At 43.3% G+C, this 23,495-nt stretch overlaps 3 protein-coding genes and 1 non-coding gene across 6 annotated transcripts; 3 read left to right on the top strand and 1 right to left on the bottom strand.

Annotated features, from left to right (window-relative positions):
* Positions 1-3,031: 3,031 nt before the first annotated feature.
* LOC121196822 (syntaxin-11-like) lies at positions 3,032-5,995 on the top strand. 3 transcript variants are annotated; one of them, XM_041059960.1, is made up of 2 exons: positions 3,032-3,169; positions 4,257-5,995. In XM_041059960.1, the coding sequence occupies exon 2, from the start codon at positions 4,259-4,261 to the stop codon at positions 5,132-5,134; it is 876 nt and encodes a 291-aa protein (XP_040915894.1). In that variant the 5' UTR covers positions 3,032-3,169; positions 4,257-4,258; the 3' UTR covers positions 5,135-5,995. The 3 variants fall into 3 exon arrangements, with proteins under 3 accessions (XP_040915894.1, XP_040915895.1, XP_040915896.1); XM_041059961.1 differs by having other exon boundaries at positions 3,046-3,164; XM_041059962.1 differs by having other exon boundaries at positions 3,076-3,126.
* Positions 5,996-6,364: 369 nt separating this feature from the next.
* stx11a (syntaxin 11a) lies at positions 6,365-9,120 on the top strand. The gene is made up of 2 exons (XM_041059892.1): positions 6,365-6,535; positions 7,774-9,120. Exon 2 carries the CDS (start codon positions 7,779-7,781, stop codon positions 8,664-8,666), a length of 888 nt encoding a protein of 295 aa, XP_040915826.1. The 5' UTR covers positions 6,365-6,535; positions 7,774-7,778; the 3' UTR covers positions 8,667-9,120.
* Positions 9,121-9,984: 864 nt separating this feature from the next.
* trnal-uaa lies at positions 9,985-10,067 on the top strand. The gene has a single exon. It is a non-coding gene; the product is annotated as a tRNA-Leu (tRNA).
* Positions 10,068-16,144: 6,077 nt separating this feature from the next.
* fbxo30a (F-box protein 30a) lies at positions 16,145-22,407 on the bottom strand. The gene is made up of 3 exons (XM_041061160.1): positions 22,214-22,407; positions 19,218-21,277; positions 16,145-19,088 (listed from the first exon to the last, which is right to left on the bottom strand). The coding sequence occupies exons 2-3, from the start codon at positions 21,228-21,230 to the stop codon at positions 18,885-18,887; spliced, it is 2,217 nt and encodes a 738-aa protein (XP_040917094.1). The 5' UTR covers positions 21,231-21,277; positions 22,214-22,407; the 3' UTR covers positions 16,145-18,884.
* Between the last annotated feature and the right edge of the window lie 1,088 nt (positions 22,408-23,495).

Raw genomic sequence — 23,495 nt, 5'->3', positions numbered from 1 at the left:
TGATTACAGTAACCTAACTCCTGAGGCCTGGTGCAATATCATTACATAAAATGCAAGCGATCTCAGAGAGTCTGTCTATGTGTGTGCATGCCTTTTCTTTTTTTTGTACGTTGGCATTTCACGGCATCAAATATGAATTTACAGTTGAAGTTAAGGTCTGATGAATGTGTCCTTTTTATGCCTGACCAAAATTTATTGCTCTGCGCTTAAAATTAGATTAGATTAGATCAGAAACAATGAGGATCAGCAGAGTTTTGACATTGTTGTATCTGGTTCTCTTTTCTCTCTTTTTTTTTTTTTCCTTTTTCAGTTCCATAGTATGTGTTTGAGATGGGAAAAAAATCAATAGCTGTACATTTGCCATAGACTTTACATCATAATGTTAGCATTGTTGTAGTTGTTTAAGCAAAAAAAAATAACCAAGTTTTACAAATTTGATTAAATATACTGTGCTACAGTGATAAACATGTTAAAGTCAGAAATGACAACTAGATAAACATTTTGTTAATTTAATTCTTAAGGTAATAACAGTGAAGTAGACATGTTGAATTGTATTTCCTTTTGTATACTTAAAAATCACCTTAGTTTTTAGATACTCTAACAGGATTTTGAGTGATGTTTTAAGTCTGAAAGAAAAAAATAAAGAGTCATAGCTGAACCTTGTTGGAGAGTGCAAAAAGTAAAAAAGGAACATGTAAAGGTGATACTGTTCTTCTCACTCACTTTAGTATAACTTGGTGGAGGGATGTCGGAGGAAAAGGTGCTATTTTAAAGTTTCCAAGTGCACAAAATAGACCTTTGTCCTGGAGTTTAGCAGATTTACAGCCTTTAATTAAGAATACATTCTTGGCACTTTCACAAAGAACTGCTTCCAAGTGCTTCTGTACCTCAGTCTAGTCGTTCTGACCCTGAGCAGCACCAACGACTGTTTTGTATACAGCCAAGTTAGATTTCACCTCATCACATGCTGAGTTGCTGACTGGTGAACAGGGATGTATACATCTGAAACTCATGCAACACAGTTTATTCATGAAACAAAAAAAAACATGCTGCTCAAATCAAAACCAGGTGACTGAAAAAAAAACAAGATTTGAACTAGAACTGCATGTTTTCTGGGCTGAGTTTGGTGTAAGAAAACAAAACAAAAAAAAAAAACCCAGAATGTAATGCTTTGATGAATATCCAGATTTTAATTATTAAGGAACAGAAACTGTAAAATGCAGTGAAAAATTGTTTAACATGAGGTAATTATTTGTGTTTTGGGACTTATTAAACTTATTAAACCAGACATTAGTTTGTTGTTTTACAAAGCTGAAATTGAATTTAATGTAAATGGATGTCAGATCTTTATTGCTTTGAGTCATTACACTAATGCTATTCAGCATTGTATAAATACAGCCGTAACTAATACAAATATTAGCTACGGCTATTAGTTGTACATACAAATATTATTTCTTCATTATCAGGTGATGAGGCATTTCACCCTGAATAAACTTGTTCCACATGTATTGATAAGGTAAAGTGCATTGAATTAAGTGGCTGGGATGATCATTAACATGAGAAAAGTTCAGTAACTCAGAGATGTGACAGATAAAGGTACTGTTGTACCACTGACATCTGCTGGACAAAATGAAAACTCCACCAGAGTCTGAGGTGGAGCTGGTTTTCCTTCTTTTTATACCGTTTGTTTTGTCCATTGTTTTGGTCACAAGCCAAAAGCTATAATGCATTGCATTTTAGACATTTCTTATTCTGAAAGGTTGATAATATATACAGCTGTCAAATAAATGTAGCGGATTAAAAAGTGCAATATATCCCCCTGAAATATGGAGAATTAAAACTATATAGTAACATAAAATGGAAATACTAAAGTAGAGTACAAGTACCTCAAAATTATACTTAGGTAAATTACTAAAAGTAAAGGTGTTTTAACTTTTCACCACAGGAAATACAGAGGTCAGACTGAAAATTTGAGATGATGTTTTGAACTCAGAACTAAACAACAAAAGCATTTGTGTAAAACTTTGTATCTTCTCTAGAGTACAGTACTAACCAGGTAAACTGCATGAATGTATGAACATGCCAGGTTGTGAACAGGTAAATGAAACAAAAGATGGAACAATGAAACAGAGAGACTGCTGCATGCGTTGTGGTTTTATCGGGGGATTTTTTTTTTTCAGCTGGTTTCATTCATATTGTTCTTCTCTTCTTAAGAATCGAGTGTCAGAGCTGAACACTGGAGGAGTGTGCATCTACACACACTAAGTGACACATCAACTTTGCTAAAAAAAATCCCCCTTGAGAAATGAACCAGTATGACTCAAAGCCACGGAGGCCGATGGAAATTGCTAATCACATACAATCCACAGCTGGCTGTGGAAATTACTGTATCATGCAGCTTCCTACACACCACTTTGTTCAAATGTACTTCAGCTTCTTTTTCTGGCAGCATGACTGGTAGTCACTTGACCCTTGAAGGTTTCACCATGTGCAGCATGAGAATGATTATTCAGTCAGATTCATGAAACTGAAAAGAAAGGTTACGATTATTGTCTGTCAGAGTGGCAAAGTCTGCAAGGGTCCTCTGCAAGACTTTATCTTTTTTTTTTATCACACACGAACACTTCAGTCCCACCCCTTTAGAAGATAACATATCTGAAATACTTCCTCTTTATTTTTTGACATGCATTCGGTGTCCAGTGTCAGTGCGTGATGACACAAGTCTTTGATATCATCTTACATATTTGCTTTTTTTTTCCACTCTCGAGGCCTTAGCTTAACATCTGTCTCTTTTCACAACCCTTCACTGCCTTGTGTGTTCTTAAACAACTTAGAAATAAAGACAAACTTCCTTCAGTAACAGCTGACCTGAGACTATAGAAAAATGTAAACACACATTTATCAGTCATCATCTTTATGATGAACTCACAGGAGGCCTGGCTTCGCCTCACTGTTAGTCACACCATGCCTCCATGTGACACAACAGGAATGCAGAAAGTTTTGTTTCCTGTCCTCCTAAACAGGTGTATCAGTGATGATGGGTAACTTGTTTAAAAAAATCTCTCAGTCTTTCTTCTGCCATCACGCTGCCTGTTGGATTCCTACGATCAGCTTGTGCTACAGAAGGTGAAGAAACCCTCCACAGATAACGAACATCTATAGAAGTAAGGTAAAATAATTTGGTCATTCTAGTTAATATATAATCTAGTTAATAGTAATTCTATTTGCAGTACAAATGAGAAACCTCAATTTGAGATCTGAGGCCTCTTTATGCTCACTCTCGCAGAAGAACGTGTCACAAAAAATAAAACTTTGTTTCTTAAACATCAACTAATTTTATATTCTGTAAACAACAAATAACACAAACCACACTTCCTTGTGCCGTTAGCTGATGGCTGCTTTCTGTCAGGCTGTTCAGAAATACAGAACGTTTCCTCCTGCAGTTTGTTCCCAGTTAAAACTCTGAAATTCTTACTTAAAGTCAGATTACTGGCTGAGATACTTTTACACTATACTTTTCTGCTCAAAAACTTGTTTGGTCAGTCATGAACAAGATTAAACGTCCTGGCAGATCAAGTATGCACATCTAAGATTACATGACACTGAAGAGCGAGAAGAAGCAGATGCTCACACCTACTATGCATGTTGATTACAAAAACTTAACATTTTCCTGTTTTCTGTGGCAGATTACATGCTTGACTGAGCCCAGGCCTGTTAGACGCCCTCACTCATGCACAGAAGACATTTAACACGGGAACAAGCACAGGCTTGTTTGTTGCAACTAATGAGTTTTGGTCTTTTGATGTCTGACATTTAGTGTTAGTATTACACAGAAAAGGAGAGTTCATGCACCCAAATCTATCCAAATGCTCTTTTAATGTGATATATCAGTTTCAGCACAGGGGAGTTAAATGCACAGACATGTCAGCTACACTTTCTTTAGTGTGTAAAAGTCAGTCAGCTTCAAGATTAAACACTTCTCATTAAGTGTCAGTTCATCAGTGAGAGGTTTGTCAAGTTGTGACATCTGTTAAGATAAGTGTCTGCATTTACCCTACTGAAAGACTTTTTTCTACCAGTATTCATCTCAGTGGTTCCCGACTTATTAACGTTGTAATCTGCAGCCTCGTCACCCCTTGTAAGAGTTTTATCTCACAGCCACAGAACTGCTGTATTTCACTGACATAACGGACTGATTTTCTCACCCAGGTTATTAAATCTACATCTTTTCTCTTTCTGTGTCATCTCCCTTTCAGACATGAGAGACAGATTGGGGAACCTACATCAGGTGCAGACTGACTCTGAGGGTTTCAGCACTGTGGAGTTGGACAACCTGTCAGAGCATGAAGCAGCAGCAGCAGCAGCAGCAGCAGCATCCCATTCGGACCAGGACCTGGATGCTGTTCTACGGGAGGCCCAGCAGATACGTCTGGAGATCCAGCAGATCCAGAACGACATCAGTGAGCTGAAAGATGTGAACTACCAGGCCTTGAACAAGACCACAGATGCCATTGCCACAAAGCGGGACTCCAGTGCAATCGGGACAGACATTAAAAGCAGGGGAGAAGGTGTGCTGCATCAGCTGCACATGCTGAACGCTCTCAGAAGGGAACTGGAGGTCCAGCGCGGCAGCTCTGACCCCACAGCACGAATAGCTCGAACACAGTACCAGAGTCTGAGCAATGCTCTGCAGGAGGTGATGTTCAGCTACAATGACACAGAGATGAGCCACAGGGAGGCTTGTAAACGTCAGATCCAGAGGCAGTTGGAGGTGGTGGGCAGGGAGGTCAGCGAGGAGGAGCTGGAGGAGATGATTGAAGGCGAGGAGCTGAACGTGTTCAGCGTCCAGGTGGAGGGCAAAACTGCCCGCTCTGCTTTCCTGGAGATCAAGAGTCGCCACAAGGAGCTGCTGGAGCTGGAGGAGAGGATCAAGGATATCCAGGAGCTGTTCCTGGATGTGGCTTTGGTCATAGAGGAGCAGGGGGTCGCTGTCGAAAACATCCAGAAAAACGTCCAAAATACTGAAGCAACCCTTGAGGATGGAATGTTCCAGCTGGAGAAGGCCGTCACATCGGATAAAAACAACCCCTTCAAGAAGATGTTTTGTGGCTGTTTCCCATGTTATAACAAATAAGTCTGATGAGGGGGCCTCTGGGTCTGGGTCAGGTCCGCTGGTCCATGTGGTAGAAACTGCACTACAAAACAAATGAACAACCCTTTAAGACACTGTCTGGAGCTGTCAGTCGTTGTAACATACTGTGAGACTGCAGCTGAACTGCACTGGCTTCCTGGGTGAGGAGAAACACTACAGCTGTTGGTTCAGACACAGTGAGCACAGTCGATGGATCAGTTTGACAAATTGATGCACGGTTTAAACGCTGATGCTGAAGAGGGGAAGTCATATTGGTTTGACCTGAATAAAAAGAGCACAAAAATGCATTCATGTGAGTTATTGACAGACAACAAGAAATCAATATACATGGCTTAACTCAGTAAGATTTGTCAAACTAATGATTAGCATAATTAGCAAAACAGACACATCAGCAAATGGATTTATACAGTTTAATAGGGAATGAATTTTGATCATATAGATTTTGTCACATGTTTGGTTACTGGGCAAACTCCAGCTGCTGATGAAGATCAAGTTGCGTATGGTCGAAAGCCAGGAGTGGAAAACAGTCTGACAGTCTGGTATTGCTAGCCCCCTTTTCTTTCAGTAAAGGCTATGAACACTTCATTCACCCCTGTATATAAAGCTCTGTCTTTACCAACTACTACAATAATAACTCCACTCAGTTGTGTAACCCTTGACACTTAAAGCACATTTTGATGAAGTTACTTATGCACCTTGTGCAACACTGTGACTACAGCAGTTTTACTTGTGATGGAGTATTTTTACTATGTGGTTGGCCTCTTTCTCCTTTTACTAAGTAGATCATCTAAATATATTTCCCCCATCACTGTTGAAAGCATTAAAGTTCTTTCATAACTTCTGTTTTTACGTTTTATTTTTTTTGTCTGTTGGTTTTTAATAGACCGTCTGTTAGGATAATAAGGTCTAATAAAATAAAGTTTATTGTTTTACATTAATTTAACGCCAGACCTTCAAACGTGTTGGTAATGATAAAGTTTTTAAAACGTAACGTCTGTCATGCGTCATCCTGACTATAATCTGGACGCTTTGACATTAAAATGAATGAATGTATGAATGAATGATTAATTAATTAACAGGTTTAACATTTAAATGACCGTGATGGATCTTTTTCTTCCTGAGCGCAACCCAGAGTAGCGGTGAAGAGTGTGAGCTGCCGGGGGAGAAGGCGTGATCTTCCGCGTTGCTGCGCGCTGCAGGCTGCATCAGCGTGTCAGTGTGATTTCGAGCCCTCCTCAAAACACTGGGAGAGAGCGGACTCTGGTACATGTCAAAATTCGGAGATATAGCGGAGAGAAATAGAGGAAATGAGTCTGTCTCTGGTCGCCTCTCCTGCTTTGGCGAGTCTAATTGCATAGCACCGCTGGAGGATAACACAACAAGGTATGTGTGCTCTATTGTGTTGTGGGGTTGTGATATACGGACTCAAATTATCGATTTTGTGATTTTCTTTTTCATAGCTCGGCTCAGACCCACAGACTGGTTTCTGGAACAGCTTGTAGCAGTTGTTAACTTTTTATGATCCTTGCTTGTCGTGGTTTTAAGGTTTGTTTGTGTGATTTATTTATTTTACTGAAACACTTTTTTTTTAAAACATCATGCGTTCTCTGAATAGGAAATCAACCAGTCGTAAGTCGACGCCCTGTGATTAATTTCTATCTGCGATGAAAGCGTCACGGCTGAGGAAGTAGCCCATCAGCTTCTTTTAGACGAGTTTAAACAGACACTGGTCTGTCTCCCTTCAGAAAGTAAAATAAACTAAAATTCCCGCATATACATTGTAATAAAGGGAAAGATATAGTATAGGGAGTGTCCATGTCTTGCTAAAGTTAGCTGTTTTTCTTATGATATCCCCAGTTTCTCTAGTTTTAAACGAAACATGACATCTTTCCACTGCCTGGCATGTGAGGATGGGTTTGAATTTTTTTCCAGCTAAGTTTCCAGTGGTAGAAGAAGTGTTCTCTCTTTTACTTATGTGAAAACAACAGTCCAAAACTTTAAATATTAACAAATGTGCCATTACAAGTAAAAGTCCTGCATTTAGCAAAGTTAGAGCTCATTCTGCTGAAAAACTGAGTCTGTGGTTGATTATATAATCTACACTGTTTATATTTTACATCATTAGATCGTTGATACTGATGCATCACTGTGTACGCAGCTCTTTAATGTTGTAGCTGGTCAAGGTGGAACTAAGCCCCTCAAAAATGACAACTTGGAGCCATTTAGCGGAGCCTACCACCAAATATAAAGATGAAAACAAAACGTCTAATTTCTCATTTGTTTAGTTGGTACAACTGTTAGGTGGATTCTGTTTTCTTTGGACAGAGCCAGGCTACTACTATTTTCCCCTCCATCATTGTGTTTTCTTGTGAGCTGCCTAACAAGTGAACTTCCCTGCTGTGGGATCAATAAAGTCCTGTCTTATCTTACCTTATCTTATTTCCAGCCAATAGGCTGCTGGCCCCTGTAGCTGCATAATACCCAACAGATTTGAGATTTACAGATCTTCTCATCTACCTCTCTGCGAAAAAGCAAATAAGCACAGTTTTCCCAAAATGTTTTTTTCCTTCCCAAAATGATTCCTTTCACGAAGTCAGTAAAACTCCTGACTCCTTTTGCAGGTGAGATGAGGGACCGACTGTGTGAACTGCAGACCTTCACCACCAAGCCTGGTGAGGAGGAGCACAGGCCCGAGGAGAACCACAACCACACCACTGAGGATGACGAGCATCTGGAGCAACACGCCGTCGTGTTCGAGGGAGAAGACATGATGGACGGCATCTACAGGGAGGCACAGGTGATGAGGAAGGAGATGCTGTTGCTGAAAATGGACGTGAAGCGTCTTGGAAAGCAGAACACGAGGTTCCTCACATCTGTCAGGAGGATAAGCAGCATCAAACGGGACTCCAACGCTCTGGGGAGGGACATCAAGGCGAGAGGGGAGGCCATTTATGCACGGCTGGAGAAGATGGGGAAGCTGAGCAAGGACCTTGAGGAGGAGCATGGGCCTACCTCAGCTGTAGCTCGCATGGTGCGTTCACAGTATGTGTCTCTGACCAGCGACTTCCACAATGCCATATCTGAATACAATGAGGCTGAGATGCTCCAGAGGGAGAACTGCAAGACCCGCATCCAGAGGCAAGCAGAGATCATGGGGAAGGAGGTGACCAGGGAGCAGATAGACGAGATGATCGAGACAGGCAAGTGGAACGTCTTCTCTGACAATATACTTCTGGAGGGAAAGACTGCCAGATCTGCTCTCAACGAGATCGAGAACCGGCACAAGGAGCTCCTGGAGCTGGAGAGCCGCATCAGAGACATTCAAGAGCTTTTCTTCCAGATGGCCATGCTGGTGGAGGAGCAGGGCTGCATGCTGGATAACATAGAAGCAAATGTCAGTTCAACTCAGGACTATGTTGTCAAGGCTGCAACTCAGATCAAGAAAGCTGTGAAATACAAGAAAAACAATCCATGCAAGAAACTCTTTTGTTGTTGCTTCCCTTGCTGCAAATGAGGCCGCATTAGTGTTATTATTTTTTTAAATATATATTTTAGATTCATATTGGCTTCCCGTGCAAAGATGCCTGCAATGTTTTTCCTCTGGCGTGTGTATTTATTTAGCTTTAAAGAAGAAATGGCTCCATTTTAAAGCAGCAGCAGTGTCCAAATGTCACACTCTACCATTATTTTCTTTACTGAGCCGGTCTGAGAACAAAGTCTACAGCAGTTTCAAACCACACGTTCATATGCAAATGTGTACAGTGCGATATGGACATTGTGTTTCCTGATTGTTACTGAGAACAGCTTTAGCCTCATTACTGTAAGGACATCTACGCTATTTTTTTAATGCATAACTCCCAGCCTTCTTGCCCTTTAACTTTCACCTGTGTACATTGTTATATGAGATATTTAAGTGATGTAAAGTATGATTTACTTGTAAATAAATGCCATAGAGTGGCTAGTTCTGACATCCTTGGTGTAAGTCTATAGCTAACCTTGAAACTGGAACTTAAACTAAGCCTATTTCTTACTACAGCCATTGCTTAACACTTCTTTTGAAACAGAGTGAACACAACGCATAGAGCCTCTGACTGTGGTTAGCTGGGGAAGCAAGATAGATTGATGTGGATTTTGCAACCATATATGTGTATAGCTAACGCAAGCTATAGGCCAGAGCTTTATGTTTCTCAATGCTTGTTGCTTCACAAAAAAAAAACAAAAAAACAACAACTATGTGTTGCCTCCTGTTCTCAGTGATGAAACTGAGCTTCAGTCCCATGTTTCCCTGTAGCTTTACTGATTATGCCTTGTGGCGCACTCTGCCAAAGTTAGTCATATTTGTATTACAGGGCGTGGTTTCTCTGATTTTTTTTTTTTTTCATTTATGTGTACATATGCGTTCATTTCAAGCAGTGTGACAACAACAGAGAGAATGTGAACCTAATCAGGGCAGAGGTTGCTCTGTTTGTACAGCAGGCCTATCTCTGTGTACTGTCAGTGTAATGACAGTAAAATCAAACACCCATTATTTTTCCTGTATGCCACAGTCCGTCACCCACTGTGGGGAATTCCAGTTAGCACCTGGTGAACTGAAGCTCAGAGGCTCTGTGACTGAGACCATGACACGGCCCATGAGACTCCGGTGGGTGTTTTCAGAGTAACTGCCTCTGCACGGTGTTGAAATGGGTTTGCAACGATTGCATTTCCTCTGCGGCTGGTTCTGTAGCGGGGGGGGGGGGGGGGCATTTACTGGCAGCATGATCAGGCTTTAGATGCCCTGTGGCGTCACGGGTAAGATCCCGGTCATTGATGCCCGCCCTTATTGGAAGCGAACCAGGATGGCCGAGTGGTTAAGGCGTTGGACTTAAGATCCAATGGACAATAGTCCTCGTGGGTTCGAACCCCACTCCTGGTAGGAGGTGGAAATTTTAAGCTGTAGACCTGTACACCTGCTGGGAAAGTTAAGAAGAAAAATAAAACTGCCCAGGTGAAGAGGACTTCCGGAAACTTTGACTGACGTATCCTCGATTTATCCTAGATAAACGTTTCCTCAGGCTGTGCTCGAGCTTTGATTTGGCACCGCAGACACACCTGTGTTTAGTTTACATACCGCTATCTCTTCACGTGGGAGTCACCGACAGGTAATTTCGTTTTGGGACTCCAAAAGTCGCGAGGTGATTGCTAATTATAGCGGCGTGTTGATCGTTTAAGCTTATTTAAGTAACACACACCACAGACAATTAAAAAGAGCTACCTGGGTTCGGAAACCGCAAAGGGGGAAACACCCGGGCTCAGCTGACAGAACGCGGCGAGGCGAGGGCATTTAGTTTCCCTTTGTAATGGGGATTTTTGGGGGTAAATACAGGCAACTCATTTCACTGCGTTTCTCGGCGTTAAATCAAAATCTGGGTGGGTGATGTTGTAAACAGAGCGGTAGCCCCAAACACAGATATTCAAAGGACACGGTTGTCCTTCCTCCTGTGTTTAAAAACAGGTATTTCGACATAAGAGGTAACACAATACAGCAACATGTGGTTATTGTTTCTGATGTTGTAGAAGGCTGCCTGTAATAATAGTAAACATAGTAAACAAGCTAAAAAAAAGTTCGACCTATAATTTAAAATGACACCATTAGGAACATAAATACTTATTTCTACCTGATACACTTGACAACCTTTATTTAAAAAAACAAACAAAAAAAAAAGATTAGCCATTATCCTTTTTTACCTTGGGCTATACACATCCAGTACAATGAGACAAAACTAAGTCACATAAGATTCATTACAGTGGAGTAATACTGTGAACTTGGAACGATCTGGTGCCATCTAGCTGTAGGAGATGAGACTATTCTAGGTGAACTGTCCCCTGCGTCCCCCTCCTCTTTCCCCTCCTCACACAGCTTCTGAGCACGGCACCTTCTCAGCAAGCAAGGGCGCCTGCAATTGCCAAATCCCCACACAGTAATATGATAGATGATAGAAAACCGCTTAGCGTCGCAGATTTATTTTTGGAAATGTTTGCAAATTTATTAAAAATCAAAAACCAAGAAATAAGATAAGATAAGATAAGATAAAAATACTTTATTGATCCCAAACTGGGAAATTCAACTGTTATAGCAGCCGTGTACAGGTAATAAACACAATAGTACAATGGTCACAAGTACAAAAAATAAGGAGATTTGCCCTACATAAATCTGCAGTAAAAAAGCTAAATAAAGCTAAGTATGAGTAACAGTCAGCGGTAACAATAAGTTAAGTTTGTGAAACCAGAGTACAAATGTACAAAGTAGTACAATGAATTCTCCAGAAAGTGCATAGTAGCAAGTCAGTGCACCAAAACAGTCGAGTAGTATGGATGTGCAAATATAAGAAGAATAAGAGTGCAGGATGAATAAGTATATAAACAACAATGAAACAATAAAAACTATACCACTGTAATATGACTGTGCAATATGAGAGGAATAAGAGTGCAGAATGAAATATTCTTATAAACAGCTATGGAACTATAAGAACTGTAAAAACTATAGAACAGTAATATGAATGTGCAAAATAAGATGAATAGGAGTGCAAGATAAAAAATTGTTATAAATAACTATGAAAACTATTAAGACTGTAAAACTGTAGGACAGTAATATGAATGTGCAAGAATAAAAATGAATAAGAGTGCAGGATGAAATACAGTTGTAAACAAGGTTAAGGTGCATAATCATCATAACAGCAATAACACAGGTTATCTCTGGCACAGGGGTGATGAGTTATACAGTCCTATAGCATGTGGCAGGAATGATTTCCTGTAGCGGTTCCTATGACAGCGAAGCTGTCTGAGCCTTTTGGAGAAGGCGCTCCGCTGTCCGTCCAGTACAGGATGGAGAGGGTGGTCAGGGTTATCCATGATGGATAACAGTTTGTTCAGAGTCCTCCTCTCCATCACTGCTTCAAAAGAGTCCTGTTTGCAGCCAATGACAGAGCCAGCCTTCCTGATCAGTTTGTTCAGTCTGTTGGTGTCATTGGCTGAGATGCTGCCCCCCCAGCAGACCACAGAGGAGAACAGAGTACTGGCCACAACAGACTGGTAAAAGATTTCCAGCATCTTGCTGCACACGTTGAACGACCTCAGCTTCCTCAGGAAGTAGAGTCTGCTGCAGGCCTTCTTGTACACAGCTGTGCTGTTGGTCTTCCAGTTCAGTCCGTTGTCGATAGTCACTCCCAGGTACTTGTACTCCTCCACAGCAGCTACGTCTCTGCCCTGGATGCTGAGGGGCTGAGGAGCTGATCCCTTCCTTCTGAAGTCTATCACCATCTCCTTGGTCTTGTCCACATTCAGCAGCAGGTGATTCACTCCCGCCCACTCTACAAATCCGTCCACCAGCCGCCTGTACTCCCCCTCCTGTCCGTCCCTTATACACCCGACAACAGCAGAGTCATCAGAGAATTTCTGAAGATGGCACGACTCTGAGTTGTACTGAAAGTCACTGGTGTATAAGGTGAACAGGAAAGGAGAGAGCACAGTGCCCTGAGGGGCTCCCACACCACTCACCACCACATCAGACAGGACACTGCCCAGCCGGACAAACTGTGGCCTGTCTGACAAGTAGTCAGTGATCCAGGAGACAGAGGACTCACTGACACCCATCAGCCGCAGCTTCTCACCCAGCAACAGAGGCTGGATGGTGTTGAAGGCACTGGAGAAATCAAAGAAAGTGATTCTCACAGTGCCTCCACCTCCATCCAGGTGTGAGTGAGCACGCTGCAGCAGATAGATGACAGCATCGTCCACCCCAAGGCGTGGCTGATAGGCGAACTGCAAGGGGTCAAGAGAAGACTTCACCTGCGGCCTCAGGTGGGCCAACACCAGCCTCTCCAGCACCTTCATCACATGTGATGTGAGCGCAACTGGACGGTAATCACTGAGGCCGGATGGAGAAGACTTCTTGGGGACAGGAACCAGGCAGGAGGTCTTCCAGAGGTGTGGCACCCTCTCCAGACTGAGGCTCAGGTTGAAGAGGTGCTGGAAGACTGCAGACAGCGGGCTGGCACAGGTCCTCAGGATCCTGGGGCTGATGCCGTCCGGACCAGGGGCTTTGTGCAGGTTGACCTTCTCCAGCTGTCTCCTCACCTGCCAGGTTTCCAGCGTTAAGGAGGGGGGTGGGGTCAGGGCAGGGGGAGGGGTGATGGTTTCAGTCCAGTCCGGTGAGCTCACTGAAGAGGGGGGAGGGAGGGGCGGTGAGGGGGCAGGGGGGGGAGGGAGGGGCGGTGAGGGGGTGGGAGCAGGAGGGGGGAGGTGTGGGGGTGGTGGGGGAAGGGTGGAGGAGACCTGGGCCGTTTGAGAGCTGAATCTGTTGAAAAAGGTGTTCAGCTCATCAGCTCTCTCCCTGCTGCCTTCAGTCAGCCTGCTCCTCCCTCCACATCCTGTGATCTTCTTCATTCCAGACCACACCTCCCTCATGTTGTTCTGCTGGAGCTTGGCCTCCAGCTTCCTCCTGTAGGTGTCCTTGTTCTCCCTCAACTTGTCCCTGAGTTGGTGCTGCACCCTCCTCATCTCCTCTCTGTCTCCAGACCTGAAGGCCCTCTTCTTCTGGTTCAGCAGGGCCTTCAGGTCACTGGTTACCCACGGCTTGTTGTTAGGGTAACACCGGACAGTCCTGGATTGCACAACAGTGTCCTCACAGAACTTAATGTAGTCTGTGATGCAGTCTGTCATGCTGTTGATGTCCTCTCCATGAGGCAGGCAGAGCGCGTCCCAGTCTGTACTCTCAAAGCAGTCCTTCAGGGCCTCCTCAGCCTCCTGTGTCCACCTCCTCACACTCCTTTTGGACACAGGCGTCCTCCTGACCATAGAGACATACTTAGGAGACAGCAAGACCAGGTTGTGGTCAGACCTGCCAAGGGGGGGGAGGGCAGTGGCACTGTATGCTTCCTGTGCATTAGCATACAATAAGTCCAGAGTCTTGTTTTCACGGGTGGGGCAGTCTACATACTGTGTAAAGTCCGTGAAAGTTCTGTCCATGTTCACGTGATTAAAGTCCCCAGTAATCACAATGAACGCGTTTGGCTGTTGAGTCTGTAGCCGAGATACTGTGTGGCTGATGACGTCAGCGGCAGCCTCCGCATCAGCTGATGGAGGAATGTAAACAGAGACCACAATGGCGGACGATAGCTCTCTTGGTAAATAATAGGGCCGGAGTCCCACAGCTAAAAGTTCCACATTCGGGCTACAGAGACGCTCTTTAACTCGGACATGTCCGGGATTGCACCAACGTTCGTTCACATAAAGCACAATCCCTCCTCCCTTCTTCTTACCGGAGTCAATCACGTCTCTGTCCGCCCTCACGGTCACAAAGCCAGGTAGAGCAACGCTGGTGTCCGGGATGTGTGAGTGCAGCCATGACTCCGTGAAACAAAGCAAACTGCACCCGCGGTAATCCCTCTGGGTCTTGATCAGCGCCGCCAGCTCGTCAGTCTTATTAGCCAGAGAGCGTACATTCCCCATAATGATCGAAGGGACAGCAGGCCTGTGTCTCCATTTCCTTGCCTTCACCTGGACTCCGGCTCTACATCCACGCCGTCTCCTCCGTAACTCCTTCGGGATTTCGTGCCGTATTCCCTGCGGCAGCCCAGGTTTACTCAGCGCTAGCAGCTGGTCGCGAGAGTAAACAATGGGGCCCCCGCACCGCGTGTTACACTCCATTACAAAGTAACGAGAGTAGCAGCAAAAGTGAAAAGAAAGAGCCTGGAGCACACAAAAACCAAGCAATCCTTTTGGTGTTTGCAATAAATAAAGAAATACTATAAAAAAAAAAAAAAAAAAAAAAAAAAAAAATAAGACTATACTAAGTACAATACAAATACAAAGTAAAGTAAAGGTAAAAGACACCAAGTACGACCGGAGCTGCTGTAACAGGCGTCCGCCTCCTGGGGGTGCGGCGCCAAGAATGGAAATCAGATGTACATAAGTATTCACAGCCTTTGCCATGAAGCTCAAAATTGAGCTCAGGTGCATCCTGTTTCCACTGATCACCCTGGAGAGGGTTCTACAGTTTAGCTTGAGTCCACCTGTGGTAAATTCAGTTGATTGGACATGATTTGGAATGGCACACACCTGTCTACATAAGGTCCCACAGTTGACAGTGCATGTCAGAGCACAGACCAAGACAGGCAGTCTGACTCAGGAGGGTGGCAGGGTTGGGAGAGTATGGCAGCCCTCCCATCTTGGCTGATTTTTGAGATCTTTTTAAATTCCTTACCAGACTCATAAGCTACTACAATCTTCTTTCTGAAGGCCTCAGACAGCTCTTTCGATCCTGTTGCTGAGCGGGCGTTTGGTGAGCTTTAGCCAACCACAACACTGTTTTTGAAGATGTTAAAGGAGATCTGACCCCAGGATAGCCAGTGTCATCTGTATGTGATGCTGTTTTCTACATTAAAGGAACTTAAAGGTAAGAGCTGTGTGTTTTATATCCTTTATATACTGACAGGGTGGCCAGCTAAAAGGAGTTGATGTATGTTGGATGAACTGGATCATGATCACAACTGGTGTGTATGTTCAGTGCAACCCTTTTAATTCAAAAATATTCACATTCCTGCTTCTGTTCTTCACTGTTTGTCTGGAGACCCAGAGGTGAACTGTCCCTCGCGCCCCCCTCCTCACACAGCTTCTGAGCAGGGCACCTTCTCAGCAAGCAAGGGCGCCTGCAGCTGCAGGGGGCGCCAATTTGCCAATTCCCCCACACAGTAATATGATAGATAATAGAAAATAATTAACTTAAACCCTAACTTAATTAATTAACCCTCAATGTTATCACCCACCTGCCCCAAATATAGTACAGTATGTTCACAGAATGTCCTTTTTACAATTTTTAAGTTTAACCTGGAAGCTCTCTGTTAACATGTTTTCCTATGTAACCCTCTGGTGAGTTGTTTGCAAAGAGATAGAAACGGCTGCAGTACACAGTAAAAACAAAACATACAAACCAAAAACCATAGGTATAAAAATTTAAAAACCGAGAGCCTCTTTATTATTAAAATGCTTCAAAGGCCAAACAAATGAAGCTGACATATTGTGGTGGTGGGAAAAAAAACACACACTTTAGCAGGAGTGGAAACAAAACTTAAAACTGATGAAAATGTTGATACACCCCAGGTGCCTGCTAAACTTGTCTGCATTGTTTAAAAATAATAATAACATTGTTCTTAAAGTTGTATGAACCTCAGAGGAGCAAAAGACTGATTTAATGCTACAGCCCCCCATTCCACTTCATCAATTTAAAAAGATCAAAACCTGTGGAATGAGGCATGCTACCAGATCTGGATGAAATTTATCATGACACAAGGTTTTAAAACATGTAACAGCTCCTAAGAAAATGTACTAAACTGATGCACTGTGCCTGAGAAATCAGCTGTATAAATGAATCTGCAACTGGAGTAACCAATACATTTTCCAAAGATATAAAACTCACATGCAAAACACAAGGGAGTAAAATTCCTGCTGCTTGAGCAAAGGAAACCCCTCCGCATCATGATTAAAATTTTACAGTACATGCTTTCATGTGCAAATCAATAATTCAAATACAAATCGAGACATTACAGAGGCAGATTTTTTTCTCTTTCCAAATAAAAGTACCAGTACAAAAAAAAAAAAAGAAATAAACCAAACATAGATTGGGACTTATTAGAGTAAAAAGACAGTCCAAACATTGCTTGGGCTTTATGTCAAACTTCAAAATTATATAAAAAAAACCCAATAAAAACACACAATCTTTTCAAGGGAATATTTTTTCCTTGCCAGTAATCCATTACTTTTCTGTGACATTTTCAACCCATTTTCTCATTTAGTGGAGGAAAATATGTCATGTTCACGTGTTGTTAGACCTTATTACTTAATCCAAACGAGCCTGATCACTCCATGTTTTAAAAGCTTTTTTGCTGACAGCCTATTTCACTTACTCAATAATTAACACAACAATGACGAACAAGAAAATAGAGCCCAACCGATACTGGATATTTGGGACCAATGCCGATTTTTTTATATATATATATACACACACACACCACTGTCAGCTGTGATGCATACTGTGCTACATGTGCTGCAGACGGTGCTGAGAGTATTGTAAACAATGGAGTCAGACTGTGCTCTGATTAACAAACTATATGATTACAGGATTTCTAAAATACCCCAGGCATTCTCTTCTCTACTGTGTTCTGTATAAAAAAAAGTTTTCATTTTGGCGCATACCAGACAACATGTACACCTGACACTGATAAACCGGTCGGGCTCCACACAAAAACATGTATTTTGTTAGTCCAGCACTGCAACACACACTGTTATGTTATAATAATAATACTGAGTGGTACACCAGTCAGTTCTAAGACCCCACAATAATCAAGCAGCCGACGAGTCGTTGTTGTATCGCTATGAGCAATTTTTCGGGGAGTCTACACACACAATCTACTGCGAGACAACGCTTCATGCTGCAACCCTGAGACACCAACACCAACACAGTGGACATGTAGTGCCAAAAACATACAAACGTGATAAATAATGAATGTGAACATACTGTAATTAGTGATGCTCGTTACTGGAGGGAAGTGTGTGCCCACTAAAGTTCTAAACACCTGGCCTGCAGGGTTTCATGAGGTCTGACACTGAGGGAAGGAGACCAAGCTTCCTGCTCACTACCGACAGTCACTGATGGATTCTTATATTCACTGGGTACATTCATTATTTTACTTGCTACATTTAGATTTTTGGAGAAAAGAACCCACAACAACAATTGCTGGTTGCTTATAAAAGTAGCTGGTAGAAAAGACAAACCACAAGCCAACCACAGCTAAAGACGCACTGCCATTTGGCTGGTGAATAGTGTTATACCTCATCCTGACTAACACGCCAGCCCGTTAGTCAGAGGTGACAGAAGAACGGAACAAGATGGACCACCTTTGTTACTGCCATAACTTCAGTGCGTTTAAACACCAAACACGATGATGGTGACATGCTTTTGCTGGTGAACAGAACTCAACTCCCACAGTGATACAGTCTGATTATACTGTATAAAGGCATACACTGTGCAGAGGTTACCACAGATGTTTGGTCAGTCTTAAAATGAGTAGAGTTAAAGCCAAGAAATCTATGAGCTCTAAGCCGTACACACACACAGTCACTCTAGGTATCAGGATAAGCTGTAAAACCGTGCAAGATACCGGTAAACTGTTCCAGCAAGAAGCAGTTGAGAAATCTCACTGAGATGTTTTCAACAACCCCAAGACTAGAAAATCAAGTGTATCACAAGTTTAAGGCTCTACTCTTACCTCCAAAGTAGCACAGCACTGAACTGTCAATATAAAAATAAAAAAAATCTACATCAAAACATCTGATTATTAACACAATGTCAGAGTAGATTATGGTAGAACTTCATTACAATGGTATTACTAAATCCATCAGTGTGTACAAGGCTAGCACTTACATTTGCTTGTTACAATCCTGATTTGTGATTGCAGTATGTCAGCCTCTGCTAAAATATGAATCAGCCAGCTACTGGCTTTGTCTTATTTATTGATGAGTGAAGATTTTTTTTTTTCCAACTGTGCAGCTAAGAACAACCAGCAGTTTATAACATCCAACCAGGAGTTTTTGATCTTTTTGAGGCTGGAAGAGACTAATGTCTGTAAACACTGGAGGGAAAAAGTATAGGGAGTACTGGAGTTCTGATGGTCTCAGAAATGTCAACCAAGGTGATTTATGCTACTGGTTTGAGAACTGAACGTAAACACCTCCCCTCTTTCGTGAGCTCTCTGGTGAAACACATGCACGGCAGAGGGATGGCCTCCTCCCGACGAGCAATCGTATTGAACTTGCACTTCTTGAGGTGGTCGGCCATGCTGGCGATGTTGGCAAACTTCCACTCATTCACTGTACCGAAAGCTGTGCTGAATCGCCACACCTGAACGACAAACAGAATTGATCCATTACTTTACACGCTGTGTGTGTAATCATACTTTTCCACAGAGCAGAGAAGTGGAGACTGTGATCAAATGTAAATAGTTATTAAACATAGTAAGAAAAAACTGACCTTATCTGTGATCTGCCATGACGGAGACCCATCAGCACGCCGTCTCTTCTCCCACAGCAGGACGACCATGCCACGCATCTGGAGCAGACTGGCACACACATCCCTCATGGTGCGGGACACTCTGGATAGTTGGCACAAGCTGAAGCTGTCCAGGAAGCTTGCTATGTGTTGCAACACCTCGAATGGAAGACTGCTGAACTGATCGCACTGAGAGCCAAAGTTGCTGCGGTTTCTTGGGAGGCTGCCCCCAGTTTTTAAAGGCAGTCCAGGCTGAACCCCAAAAGAGCCGAGGTGCCTGTCGTGGATGATTCGGAAGCCCTGTACAGACGGGCAGAATCGTCTTTGGGAGTAGGTGCAGCCATAATAGGCTAAGGGGCAGCGTTGCTCCATCCAGCCATTGAGTCCAGCGTGGATATCCCCGTGAACATTTTTGAAATGAGATGAGAACTCATCCCGACGGAACAACTGCCCACACACAAAAGTGAACATGGAGCGCTGTTTGGTTTGGTATCGAGCCACACATTCGAGCACCAGGTCCAGCCTAAGAGTGTGGAAGGGGCTGGGGTTGGACAGCTGTGGACTGGCGTGATCACAGGCCGAAGCTGAAGCGATGTCCCCCACCATGGTGTTGGTTGCAAGAATGGCGGAAGGGAAAGAGAACGTCTGAGTACCAAAATCAATGTGGTAGCCATCGACAAATCTGCTGTCTGAGATGCCTCTGCCTCCTGGAGAATCGCCGAGGCAAAAGAGCAAAGCTGCAGTGATGAGATCGATGCCGTGAAGGCCCATGGGGTCATCAGCTACCTCCAGATCAGATGTGTCAACTGCCTTGTCCTCCATCTTTGCTCGAAACAAGTAAGGATCTGACAGCAGAGCCCGGCGCCCATTAAATGTAAACATACTTATACCTCTAAGGACTTCTACATTCTGTAGTTTACGCTCCAAGCACCTATACCTGAGTTCAGTAGGTAAGTGTTGCAAGAAGTTATTTCTCACATGATCAGACAGCAGGAATGGCATTGGAGGTGGAAGTGGTGCTTGTTGAGGCACAGGAGGCCCCAGAGCTACAACAGGCACGTAGTTCTGAGGCATCTCTGGCCAGACGAGGTTGGAATCATTTATTGGCTCCTCAATAATATCTTCCTTTTCTTCAAAAAGCAACTCTACAAAATCATTTCCTTCTGCCCAGCCAATACCCTCTTCTACTCCATCTGTCCCCACTGCGCAATCGACTCCCCCTACCGCTCCGAGCTCACACTCTGAATCAGAGTCACTCTCTTGCATATCTACATTCTTCCCACCCTCAGCAACATAAACATTATGACTATCACCATTTTCTCCATTGTGGAGTGCTGCAGTCTTATCAGTCTTTTCCCCATTTAGATTTCCGACAATTGCATCAATACCCTTGGAATTAGTCAGGATGTCCAAGGCCACTGCAAAACTTCTGCTCGTCTCCACTGAGGCACTATACAACTCAGTATAGGGCTCTTCTTCCATTTCCACTGTTCCATTACCTAACACTGTCTCAGGTAAACTTGATGCTGTGGCCATCTTGTCACTTTCATCTGCTTCTTTATCTCCATTCTTTGACACAGTGGTCGTGACCTTCAGGGACTCTAACAACATCCTCTGATCCTGCAGTGCCAAGGCCATGTCTAGCTGCTCCACCTCATCAAAGTCTTTACTCAAGTTTTCATAGGACTTGCGATCGGCATAGCTCACAGGCCAGCGGTTCCACTCCATAGTACAACATACTATACTTGCTGGGCAAGTCTCTAGGTGTTGTGCCATCTTGATCCTTGCAATGGTGAAGGGACAGCCAAACCCACTGTTTAGGCATGGCAGCCGTTCATACGGACACAGTAGACGATGTTCCTCTAGCTTGCACGAGTGAAAAACTGCCCCGCAGACAAGAGGACAGCCGATGAGGTCGCATGAAACACCCGTCTCTGGTCTTACCATGCATCTTCTGTTGATGCATTTGAGGCAGTGGGGGTGCAGATTCTCCATTTTACAGTATTGCTCCAACGGGGAAAAAGGGAGTGAAATGTTCAACCCTGAAACAAAGTAAGCAAATTAATATTTGTTTCATATCTCTTGAGAAATCTCAAACATATCATGATAACAACAATGTTTCTAGGTATGCACATGGAGCCGTCGGCTGGAACAGAGCATGCTGGTGATACATTATCCCACGTAACACAACACACGTGAGGTCCCATGCCGTCAAAGTATTCTGTGACTTAGTCTCACACATGTTCTCTCTGTGCATGTTTACCAAATCTTGAGGCTGTACAGTAACATTTCACAACACCCTTCTTAGGTTTCATGGTGACACCGGTTCTTCCAAGACTCCAGGGCACACCTGACCCCTCAACCTTAGGATCTCAAAAATGCTCTTCCTTCATTCATGGAGTCTGATGACAAGTCAGACAAACCCTTAAGAATTTCAGCTCATGATTCAAACGGTTTGCCTCTCAGCGGCGACAGACCCACGAAGTAAATACCTCTGAATCATTAGCCTCAGGCTTATTTGGTGGTGTTGCTTGTGTGAAGGGATAATGAAGGCTGGCTGAAAGGACGCCAAACAATAATTTAAAGACCCACAACAGTGCTGCAAGTCCAAACAGCAATGCCACACACAGGAGAGCTATTGTTCGAGTCCTTACAGCCATTGCCAGCAACAGCTAGCTGGCTAAACTACGCAAGCATTACTGGCAGGTTAGCACTCAGCTAAAAACACAAACAACACAGCAAGAGCCGGTTATTACTTTTCTAACCAAATACAGTGTTAGCTCCGAAAATATTTCTATAGTCTGTTTAAGTATAAGGGGCTGTTTTCCTGATAAGTGAACGACAGACAACGTTAAATGTTAAGTCACAAAAGTTTGTTAAGTAAGTTTAACAAAAGAACATCAACAACATGGCCAGCCAGTTAGCATTAGCACCTACGCGTTAGCCTCGCTAGCTGATCGCTTCTAGAAACTGCTTACCCGAGTTACGGGGCTCTCCGGGTGTATTTTCTTAATTTCTCTTTATTTATTTCAGCGCCGTCGACATCAGCAATGCCAAAACTATTGCCACGCATTCATCTCACAGCATTAAATGTGTCCAAATCTTCTTGTAACACGAACTGGCAATCGCTGGTTGTTCGACTGTGAGACCTTCGCTGCTCTGAGTTGATCGGCGTTTGTGTTGGACGGTCGTGGTGCGGCGTGACGCCGTGCTACGTCATCACGTAAAACGGCCGGTCATTTTTAGGTTTATGGACACCGACCGGGCAGAGAGCACTGAAATAGACAGAGTTGGGAATACCCCAAGGACTGTTTTACATGCTACCACCCATGAAACGTCTGTGATGTTGTTTTTGTATTTTTAATGAGTGTTGCCAGGCCAAGTATTATTTTCAATATGGTCGGCCTTCCATTTTTTTTAAATCACTACCAGAAATATTTATCCAAGAATTCCTCTATATTGCTCTATTGTCCATACTTTCACTGCCACCTAAAGGGTTCAAGAAGTTGCTTCAGTCCAGTACTTTAATTTCACCAGAAAAGCAAAAAACAGGGCCAAAACTTGAGGGAGACCTTTATTACGTCAATTTCCTACAAAAAACAACTTCATTTTAGAAAGAGAAACACTTGCAAGACTTTCATTATTATCATAAATCACACCTATGCATGTGTGTGTGTGTTTGTTTGTCCATTCATCTGCTATGCTCATTCAAGCTCCTGATCCCCTGATTCATGAGGCCACCTCTGAGATGTGGTGAATGTTGGACAGGGTGAGCTGCGCCTCCCGGGCTGGGTAGAAACGTCTGGAGCGAAGCCACAGCCTCCCAAACACCCCTGTGATCAGCAGCAAGACAACCAGCAGCCCTCCAAGGACAAAAGTCTCCACAGGGGGGACTCCGCCTGCATCTACAGGAGAAAGGACGCAGGTGGAACCACAATTTGCATATCAATCATTTTCAGTATCTGGAATCTCTTAACTTTGAAGCTTCAAAATCTGAAGCTCTTCAACCCATGTGAATTGCAGAGATTATATAAAAGGTAAAAACATACTCAGATTGGGCTTGTCACTATTGTTTGGTAGTCGTCTGATTGGTCCATAAGACACTGTGTGGGACAGTGGGACGTCTCTCCGCATCCTCATTAATCCATCTTCACCAGAACAGTTCTGTTTGGAAATATATGAGTAAAAAATGAAAAGAACAGAGATGCTATAAGCTTCGGTGTCAGGCAGTGCATATGTAAAATCAGGGCAGCTTAACTG

This window comes from Toxotes jaculatrix, chromosome 17 (assembly GCF_017976425.1).
Source record: "Toxotes jaculatrix isolate fToxJac2 chromosome 17, fToxJac2.pri, whole genome shotgun sequence".
In the NCBI taxonomy this organism is placed as follows: domain Eukaryota; kingdom Metazoa; phylum Chordata; class Actinopteri; family Toxotidae; genus Toxotes; species Toxotes jaculatrix.
The sequence above is the reverse complement of the archived record's forward strand: the minus strand, read 5'-3'. Positions and strand labels throughout refer to the sequence as shown.

Coding starts and splice junctions, on each gene's coding strand:
- LOC121196822 (XM_041059960.1), top strand. CDS start 4,259: ATGAGAGACAGATTGGGGAACCTACATCAGGTGCAGACTGACTCTGAG.
- stx11a (XM_041059892.1), top strand. CDS start 7,779: ATGAGGGACCGACTGTGTGAACTGCAGACCTTCACCACCAAGCCTGGT.
- fbxo30a (XM_041061160.1), bottom strand. CDS start 21,230: ATGGAGAATCTGCACCCCCACTGCCTCAAATGCATCAACAGAAGATGC. Junction 19,089..19,217: donor CATGGCAGATCACAGATAAG/GTCAGTTTTTTC, acceptor TTTGTCGTTCAG/GTGTGGCGATTCAGCACAGC.